The sequence below is a fragment of the Anopheles moucheti genome, chromosome 2, assembly GCF_943734755.1.
Source record: "Anopheles moucheti chromosome 2, idAnoMoucSN_F20_07, whole genome shotgun sequence".
Taxonomy (NCBI): Eukaryota; Metazoa; Arthropoda; class Insecta; order Diptera; family Culicidae; genus Anopheles; species Anopheles moucheti.
In genome coordinates this window covers 99,656,919-99,667,737 of record NC_069140.1, presented here as the reverse complement: position 1 = coordinate 99,667,737, position 10,819 = coordinate 99,656,919, and the positions used below count along the sequence as shown (strand labels likewise).

General features: G+C 41.9%; 1 protein-coding gene across 2 annotated transcripts; it reads right to left on the bottom strand.

Moving 5' to 3' along the window:
- Positions 1-3,522: 3,522 nt before the first annotated feature.
- LOC128299760 (protein yippee-like) lies at positions 3,523-7,558 on the bottom strand. 2 transcript variants are annotated; one of them, XM_053035831.1, is made up of 5 exons: positions 6,989-7,558; positions 6,607-6,802; positions 6,187-6,404; positions 6,002-6,110; positions 3,523-5,936 (listed from the first exon to the last, which is right to left on the bottom strand). In XM_053035831.1, exons 3-5 carry the CDS (start codon positions 6,330-6,332, stop codon positions 5,847-5,849), a joined length of 345 nt encoding a protein of 114 aa, XP_052891791.1. In that variant the 5' UTR covers positions 6,333-6,404; positions 6,607-6,802; positions 6,989-7,558; the 3' UTR covers positions 3,523-5,846. The 2 variants fall into 2 exon arrangements, with proteins under 2 accessions (XP_052891791.1, XP_052891790.1); XM_053035830.1 differs by lacking the exon at positions 6,607-6,802.
- Positions 7,559-10,819: the final 3,261 nt, after the last annotated feature.

The window sequence follows — 10,819 nt, the reverse complement described above, 5'->3', positions numbered from 1 at the left end:
TCATAGCTTTTTTCAATTTTTTTACTGCTTTACTTTGTTTTGTTGAATTCATCTGTATATGTTTTTTGAGTGTAAATATCATTCTTTACGACTATTTTCTTTTTCTCTCTTTTCTATTGCAGTTTTTTCCGAATGAAATTTTACTTTTGTAATGTTCCTTACTCTTTTGCTTTCATCACTGTTGCTATGTCCTTGCTACGTGTTTTGGTCGGTTGTTTTGCTTAACATGTATCGGTTGTGAAAAAATTAACTTTTGTTTTTCATCTTTTTCGTATCACTTTGCTTGTTCACTCATTCACATCCCTTCGCATATGCTATAAACTCGAAGCCCTTCCCTTTGCTTTGATATTTGAAGACAGTGTAAATTATTTAAAAATCACTGTATTGAGGATTCTTTCTCTTACTTATTTCCATTTCCTTTTTACATCCATCTTTTCTATGCAGGTTTTGCTTTCTAATCTATCGAATGCTTTCAATGTATCCACGAATTGACACGTCCAGAATAATTGTTGTATGGTAAAAAAACCGAAATAAAATAAAAACAAATTTCTAATGTCCACAGTATACACCCCCCATTCCAGGCACCAGCTCTCTGCTTCTAACCTATTTTACCACGCACTTTTCACACGTCATACACACTGGCACAATATAGGCGACAAAAAGGAACAAACAATAACCGTCTTGAAAAGCGAATTCACACTGACCTGCTGGAATATCGATCGATCGTTATCCTTGCGCGCATTCTAATTCATTCCCTCCCTGGACCGGATACAAGGATACCACCCCACTTACTGGCATACATACAAACACACGTACATACACAAACACAATCATGACGCTTTAATGCGCTACAAGCTATCTGTAAAGTAGTAATATTATTATCCTCATACGAGGGGCTTCACATTGTGTGCAAAGGCCCGGTAATACAACGACCTTCCAGCCTCCGTAACACTGTATTTTACCTTTCTCTCTCACACACGTTTACGATGTCGTTTTGCATATTATTTTCAGCACCAACTATTGATTCGTTTGCTTGTTTGTTTGTGTTCTATTTAAATTAAACAAAGTGTTAATTTCTCTCCTCTGCTACACCGTTCTACCTTCCGTTTCTTTATCGTGTTTTAGAAATATCACAATTTTTAGCTGACTGTTGCTCCTCTCTTAATACTTATATCCGTTTTTATATACTGCAATGTTGTTTTAAGCATTAACCGAACTAGACAGTAAATAATTTCCTTTTATGCTACTCGTTTTTTTTACGCAAAACAGCGACAATAATCAGTCGAGTGGACGAGATGATTTATGGTGAAAGCAGTTGGAAACAAACATTGAAGGTTTAGAAATTAATATCACTTGTTAACGCTTGCCACGACCGCATCGATTATTATGCACCATAAAAGTTATCGCTAGCCTATCTCGTTCGTGAAAGCTAAATCGGTTAGGGTTTATTTGGTTCGCTAATCGCTCGTTTCGCTTGTGAGCAATGTTATCCCAATGAAACACAAACATAACACACCCTCAGCGGTACGGGACACAGCAACGATGCGTACGGATGCACCATTATCTCTAGAAACTATCAACGTTGATTTGGTTCTACTTGTTTCGGCTTGCTTGTCCTAAACTTCTCTCACATTACGTCAATTCGATTAAACTACCACTATTTTGCGACATGAATACGAAACATGGCTGCTGTTTCGCGGACACAATCAAGCACAATACTCTACACGACGACGGTGAGGATGAGAATGATTATGATAAACATGGCGACGATGACGACGACGACGACGACGACGAACGGTACGACGTGTAACGGTGAGATTTAAATGCACGTATGAACGAGTAGAACCGTGCCCCGTGATTAAAACTACTCCACACGCGTGTTAATGAGGCGATAAGTATTGTTATCTACTGCGAATGTGTCGGTTGGCCTTTTCCTAATGCGCGATATGAAATGTGTTTATGAGTTTTATTTTATGTTGTTTGATTTTTATGACAAAAACAATAAAAATCATGGTAAGAGTGTAGAAAAGTTGAATAGAACTTATAAGAATTGAAGTAATTATGAGAAAGTAACAATACATAATGATAGATGCAGATTACATAACAAAAATAAACCAAACATTTCAACACAAAACAACAAGAGATAAAGGTAGAGACCATCAAACAACCAAACAGAAGTAAAAGAAAAGAAAACTTAAAGGACAACATTTACTGAAACAGTTAAGTGTTTTATTTGATAGTTTTTTTCTTTTAAAGATTTTTTTTCTTTGCATTCTTCGTTTGCATTTTCCGTGCTGTCTATAGTACCTCCAACACTCTTTTACTATTTCTCTTTCTCTTCCTGGCGCACTTTTTTTTGACTTTCCATATTTTCTGTTTTCTATCGATCTATTCGGGTTCCGCTTATCGCAGCCTATCAACATATTATTCTAGTAATTTTACCTCGTTTGTATATATCTCTTACAGCCTACAATGTGTATAAAGTAATTATTCTGTAGTTGTTTCTGTTTCTCTCTTTCTTGTTTTTCCTCCCATGTATGTGAGTGTGTGTGTGTGTGTGTGTGTTTTGTGAACTTTTTTTTGCTATTTTCTTTTCGTATTTTTAACATATCTTTTTCACTTGCTCACTGTTATCTCTTTCGTTTGTTTATCTTTTTTCTTCTTTAGCGTATAGTTTCGATCACGTTTCCATTTTACCGTCCGGCTCCCTTTGCACTCATACGGAAACCCAGGCAGGATATTAGAACAAAGATGAAACCGATGCAAGTAATTTTTTTTTCAGCAGCTCTCGCTTTCTTCTCTACTTATGTCTCGCACTATCTTATGCCTCTAAACGGCAGCGGTGGTGTGTGGTGGGGGAATCGAAAAGGAATCCTATTTTATCATGCATTTAAAGTGCAAAATATTTGCCCTGGCACACAGAGCAAGAAACACCAAGGGAAGAAAACGACACCGCATTACAACGAATGTTATTTAGTGCGAAATTAATCAACGTTCTGTTGCATGCCTATCCATTCATATTGTTTTTTAACTTGTCCGGCTGAACTTAACGGATAAAGTACTTTTACGTATTGTACATATTTGTAACATATTTCTACGTATAAAATCTGGGTCTAATACAAAGAAAAACATATAGGAATTGCATTGAGTTTTGCTGCTCGTTTCCATTCCGTCTTCTACACTCAACACCGTCATGTTTTCACTCGCATACAGCCACCATTCACCATCACACACCGATTCACGCGTATCGCTCACATCACATTATTCAAATCACTTATCGAAAAAGAGCAAAAGATTATATTGGTTCTACATAAAATTTTCTCTTCACGTTCTAAAGTTGTCACATAGTGGAAGGTAATGGAAGAAAATACAAACGTAAAACAACGTAAAATAGCGTTGTGCTTGGGGAAACAAAAAACGGAAAATAAAGAGAGGAAAAGAAAGTATTTGTTGAGTGAAAGAAAACATATATTAGAAGGATAAGAGATCATTTTGAGGGAGGAAGGGGGAGGGGGGGGGGGATAACTACGCCATAAAAATGAACAAGTTTTCATTTCGCTCCAAGAAGAAAAGTACCACCGACAAAGCTACACGGGACGATTTTGTTAACAGCGAGCGTCGCATCACGCCGGGGTATGATCATATCGATTGATCAGCTCCCTCGTTAGGACGATAACAATGTGTCGTATTGTTTAGGCGATTATGTTCGTTTATGCTGTTTATATCCGATTAGCAAGTGTTTTCTGTTACTGTGGTTGCTTTTGAGCTACACATCTTCCCGTATATTGAATTGGTTCTATTGGCAGTAGTTGTTTGTTTGTTTCCGCTTCTATTTCATGCTTCTTTCTCCAGTCATGCCATATTGTTGATTTGCTTTTTCGTTTTGCGTTTTTTGCATTAGAAATATTTCGCTGTTACACTACTGTTCTTTGATATTGTAGAACTTATGGTTGATGATGGTGATGAATCTCTTTCAACAACTAGCTACAGCTGCTCTTGTGGACAGATTCTGTGGCATTGTTTAGTTCAGTGTCACCTCGGATGGTTCGCTTCTTTTACCGCACTTTTACGTTTGTTTCGTTTTCTACTCATAAACCTTACACTTGTTCCTACTTTCGATTGATTTCTCTGCGTATGACGTGCTAACACGTACGAAGAAAACAAACAAATCCTATTACTATTTAGATCACATTCAACGTTTTAAGGATGTTCAAAAGGGGGAATCTTTGAAAGGAGGGACAGGTTTTATAGATTGCACACAAGCCGCCAAAAACTACGCCGAAACGGTGGTTAGTTGGATCACTCACACATTTCACACATATCTCTCTTGCACACTCTCACGCACTTTCACTCAAAGCGTTTTAACTTTTCGGTCCAGTTCTATGGAGTTGTGTTGGTTTTGGTTGTTGATAATTGTTATCTTGTTTTTACATCTTTCCGATTTCTAATCTTCTACCAGTGCACACTCGTCACCCATTGGGTGACAAATTTTTGGGGAGAAGTGTTCGTTTGCATTGTTTTTTTCTTGTTTTTTGATTTTACTCGTCCTCCTTCTTTGCGTCTACGACCAAATGTCACAGTGTTTGAGTCCTTATTATCTACCACGATCATACGCTCTTGCATTCCTTGCCATCCAGTCGCATTTATTGCACACAGCTAAACCCGCTACCCGGTTGTTGTGTCGCATAAAAGGAGTTATACCTGTTCTTTTTTTAAAAAAACTAAAGCCTTAACCTTTAAATCGCGTGTTGATTAGATTTTTGTTGTTGTTGTATATTTCGACTAAAATACGAATGATGCTTTAATCCCAACCTCCTCCACTTGCCATCGTGGGGGGATTGTGATCACGATTACGAAGGATCTACGCATATGTTATGAGTTTTTGTTCAATGGATTTAAATGTTTAATGATTTCTTTTTCTCCCCTGCCTGGCTTCTCACCCAATCTTCCTCGTGTCGTGTTAGCTAAATCTAATATCACTCTCGCTTCCGTACATTTGCTCCTCATATCTCAGACATACCATGCATACGCACATTTCTTAACATGATCTCCTCGAAAGCTCACGCAATCTTTCCTCTTTTTGCTCTACATCTCGCTGTATGATTTGTTCGTCTGTTAATCAAATTCCAACCTTATCCTAGTAGTTAAAAGGAAATCCGCTCCCTTGCCGGGGGCTCATCATCATCGCATCATACGATCCGCGGGCGCACATGCACATACACGCACGAAACGGAACTAAAAGTTATTTCCGTAAGACAAAAAAAAAAGGCAGGAGTTGTATTGGTTATCACGGGGGTTATATCCGACCTTCCAAAAAACGCAAGGGCAGTATTGACAGAAATTTTCTGGAAACCACTTTTTATAAATCCTACCGAACTTTCCAATCTTCCCTGCCCACGTACAGGGCAACTTGATGAAAAATGTCGATGGGATAAAACGAGAAAGTGTTCCATGTTTGCTCATCCTGTTTACAAAACTAGCTTAATTTAACTTCTAATCGGGGACATTTGAAGGGAATTTAACTAAACGCTATAAATCTAGCGAACGATCCGGCATACCTTGACGGCAGAAGTTCGTTTCCTTACCATCGCTCGTCTCTCTTACCAGCCGAATCCAGCCAGCTGTAATGGCGGTATTTGAGCACAGTTGGGGACAAAACAAGAATTAAAGAAAACCTCAAGCAACGGAAAAATACGAGACGATCTGGTCTTTCCAATGTTCCGTTATTAGTGATCTGCACGGTTCTGCGCGTGGTTGGATTGTTTGGGTTAGTTTATCGCCGATGAGCTGCCACCACTGCTGCTGCTGTTGCTGCTGGTTCGGGTGCGCCGCACCGGCGACGCAAATCAATCCCAACCATTCTCCTTGATCATGTGCGCCAGCTCGATGATGTATTTGCCCTCCTTGTACTTCTGGCTCGATTCGAACGCATGTTCCTAAAATAAGACGAATAATGGTTAGTATGATCGTTCATTCCTGCGGGCCTTACGAAAACACTTACATATTTCCATCCGAGCGGTGTCCGGCAGCATTCACAGTAAATGTCGGCCACAGCATGTAGGCCTGTCAGTAGGACACGTTCTTCGGCTTGACCACAGGCAACGTTAACCCTACAACGACAATATCTTGTTAACACTCGATCATGAACAGCTTCTAAATAGCTGGTTTGGTACAGGAGATACTTACACTGAGTTGAACAGATACGCTCGTCCCTGGCTGCCCTGAAACGATTTCGATATAAGCTCATCGTGACTAGCTAGGTGTGCCCGGCAGTGGACACAGGAGTACGTTCGATTCGTCGGCGGCAGGTAGGCTTGGAACGTTTTCACCATTGTGCCACTTCCCGACGACGAAGAGGACGCCGACGATGATTGCCCGTTCGCGTGCCCTCCGTTGGCCGCCTCCTGTAACACAGAAACATGGCAGAAATTGCGATAAGTTGCATCGTCCTCTATTAGAATACCTGCTACAGGACTACAGCTACGCATAAAAATGGAATGTAACATGCGGCATAACAACTACCTATGGAAACGAACAACTCAAGCCTCTCTAAAACTACATGGTAGAGAACACTGCGATAACGAGCACATAAGGAACTGCTTGTACCTGGGTAGGACCGTTTTCTTGATTGGATTCCAGGCCGGAAACGGTAGGGGACACCGGTGCGAACACTAAACTGGGACCAATTCGAGAAGGGGACGCTTGGCGCACCCGCCGACAATTGTCGATCCTGGGTAGCAGATCGATGTTTTGTTCCACCACCACCAACCCAACAAACACCAACTTCCCCCCGATGATGCTCCTTGAATGTCCGATGGAGTGATTGGAAAGGTGTGTAAGAATTTGGACGCGTTACATGAAGTAGAATGAAGCAGATGTTAGCAGATGAGTACACCGATGTTTTGGGTGGTAATATTAGGAGGGGCTCGGCATGGTGTTGGGAATGGTCACACTGGATTTGATATCTGAGGATGAATAGTAACCGTACCTGAAATAGTAGATCGAACAGGAACGTTATTCGCATTCGGCTCCTGCCGTCGTACTGCTGGCAGGGTTAGAACAGGATTGATGAAGCAGTCGTACCGAACAGGATGCGACCGTCTTAGGAACGGTATGCTTGCTTGAGCCTACGGGGTTCCGCTGTACACTTGAAACAGTCTCCAATAAGATTGCACCACCAGGCGAATAGGACGCGCAGTGCTAGCTGATGTACGTTGTGGTTATAAGTCCGTCTCTAGGCAACACTCCGCCAATGTACACTACGATCGACATGCAGATCATACAGACATCCTAGTGCGCACACAACGCTCCAAAGTCACCTTCGAACAATTGTTTTGCGCTTGGCAGCATTTACTACGGCTTTTCCGTGGGTAATTCTTCACTATTACTCCGCAGCCCGCAATACGCACAGATGACTGTAGATGGTAGTGGATTGAGCGCAATGTAAAATAGGTAGCTTGTTTTCCTGTCGCTTAATTCACTTCGATCGACGGCTGTTGTATGGCTGCTGTTGCTGTTTGCGCTAGTTCATGCACGGAAAACTCGCAAGCTTCTTCTCTGCTGTAATATTGTACGGTTTTGGAAATCTATGAGGAAGAAATAAAGCAAAAAGAATGCTTTAGAATGGATTATAAGTGACGCACGACAGGGGAATTATTACATCACATTACGAGAACTTCGCAACGTTGTTGTCTTTATACAAACAAACACGCTTTCTCGACCATTGATTGCATCGTAATTGGTAAACATTTTCCTTTTTTATTGCAGCAATCAATACACCATCAGCACACAATGATAAGGCATAAACTGCAACACATTATAATGGGCAGTTCTCTTCATTAAACTTCAATTACTACAGCACACAAAAAAAACTCTCCCCAAATCGAACATTCATCGACTGTCACTGGTGTTTAATGTTCGTCAAGGACACGGCAGAGCTTTAATCCTTTTTTTTGCTCGCTGCCTCTCTCTCTCTCTCTCTCTCTCTGCTTGCGCTATTCAATTCATCTGCCCATAAAGAACACACCAACAACAAAAAGCACCCAATTCCTTCACAGCGAAAGCTGTGGGAAAGTTTTCGTCCCACAACGGCGCACACCAACTGGACGACAGGGATTTATGTGGGACACTTCGCCGCCTGTGCTAAATTGTGCTGTGTGTCAAGGTTTTATTTACCGGCAGCCTTTCGTACGCTAAATCACGTTACATAATAATGAGATAGGTGCCGACTGGTCGAGAGGAGTGAATGTCAAAGGGATGGGAGATGTGAGCATGCAATCAAATCTATCTTGAACGGTTGGGTGAAAGAATTTGCTGGAACCGATTAAAACGACTTATCATGCGGAGAGGAATAGTGTTTTGAGTGGTAATGAAAGTGCTTCCTTGACCGAGGTGTGTCAATAAAACGGCGATTCGATGTGGAATTCAACAAATAGAGCTTTAGCAAAATATACTTAACAGTTCAGTAGCACTAGCATTGAAGTAGAGAGCCCATTATTTTATAAATGTAGCGAATATCTTGATTAGCGCATTTGAAACCAACATGCACTCGAATGTGTTAATGTTAATTCATATCATGGCGAAAAGGTATGATCTCTTTATCATAATATCATTTAATTCTTTAAAACATTGCTTATCTCCAGGCGTTTAAGTTCAGATACATTGAAATCCAGTAGAACAATTCAAGTGAAACGAATGAAACGCAAATAATCAAATATCAATTCGTGGACGAAATTGAAGTTGCTTGAAGAACAGCTGATGATCATGTAGATAAATACGAAGAAAGCCAATCAACCATAAGGCAATCATGGAAAAATTACTTCTTCTGACAGACGAAGTTCTTCTTGAAGTTCATTAATTGTTGGCCAGCGGAGGACCTTAAGTATTGACAGCATTCTGCCGTATAGATAACTCGTTCCAGACGAGAATATAAACCGGACATTTCGTGAAATCACTAGCTCAATCAGACCAGTGTATCAGAATATTCAATCTCGTGCCAGTTAACCTTTTGAGATATCCTTTTTTTGAGATAATATAGAACGTAAAAACGCAGATACATCGTTATGCCCATGAATTCACAACACCAAAACACTAATCTGAAGTCTATTTTATTTTATTAACATTAAACTCGTTATTGCAAACAAAGTAAACTCTGCAAAAAGTTTCCAGTTTTGTCGCTTCGTCTTTCATTTTCCTCGCACGCACTCCACGGAGCAGCAGAGAATGAATTTCTAATTCTTCCCACCGATTGGAACGATGGCACAAGAATCGAGAGAACCGGGTTCATCAAACTCGGCATGAGACGTATTCGCACTACATAACTGTTCTGCAAGAGTTGGCTGCGTTGCCAGTAGCCTGTCCATTGAGTCCATTTGTAGCTCTTCGTGGGGAGATCTTCAGAGTAGCTTCAGGTCGCTTCTAGCCTGGCCCCGATCGATCCCGGTCGCACGAATGCTACGCAGTAAATCAGCAACAATGTAACAAAGTGTAGGGTCTTGTTGTGCCATTTTTTGTGCGACAAACAATCACTAAAAAAACGTCATAGATGGACGCTAGTAGAGTCAACAAAAACATGGATCAATTCTTAATCAACCGAGCTCAAGAGGAAGCCACCGGGACCGGAAGAGACATCCCATCATCGGCGTATGTAGAAAATGAGGTTATTTAAGACGTCGCCGTACGACGCAACATTGACGTCGTACGGAGAGCTAGAAGGGTTATCCTCAGGGCGCCGTGTGATCTACTTCGGGATCTTTACGACACAATATCAGGCAGCGATAATCAGCAACACAACACACCCGTCGTCTTTCAGTGTGTAACTTTCACCGCGATGGGAGCGCGAAAAAAAAAACACCGCATCACAACAAACAACAACAAACACACACACACACACACACACACACACACACACACACACACACACACACACACACACACACACACACACACACACACACACACACACACACACACACACACACACACACACACACACACACACACACACACACACACACCGCGACGCAACACCGCGGAACACCATCATCATCATCATCAGCTGCGCCATCGTGTGTAATGTTCACATACAGCTGCCTTTCGCGAACTCTCACACACAGAAAGAGGGCGCGGGGTGGTCTCCCCATTACCAACCTCGACCCCTACACCTTATTGCGAGCCCTCACGCGCACAAACCGCTACGAAATTACGTATTAAGCACAAAAACCCGAGCCTCGCGCAGAAAGCCTGACACAATTTTCTTATACCCACCGGACGACCTACCACGGACCTCAAAACCCACCAACCCCACAGCCACCCTCTCTCTAAGCTGTCGGATGCAACAACGAGTCCGGAGAAAAAAGTTGCCCCAACCCCTAACTTGGACCCCCCCCAATCGAATCGAGATCTAACCGGAGTCTGAGGAGGACTGGTTTACCTCCGATTCGCTGATTCGAAATAAAATCGAGTGGTTTTGTTGTACGGCAAACACTTGGACACCTCTTCGCCACCAGCAGGACCGTTCTCTTTCTGTTGCCAAGTCTAATGCCACCAAATGTGGCGGACGCTGAGCACCACGAACGGCACAAGATCGATCTGCCCCGTTTTTGACTGCTCCACACGATCAGAAGTGAGGAGGACTTAAGAATGGTAGGGAACTTCTCGCTGGTAGCGATCGTACCAGCAACTCCAACGGAACCTCTTTTCGCACACGAAAGATCTGGTGGATCATCCCCTCCGTGTGGTTTTTCCGGAGCACGATCCCAACACACCCTCCCACTGGTGGAAGATCGGCAGAATAGGGTAGGGAACAGTACTTCGTCAG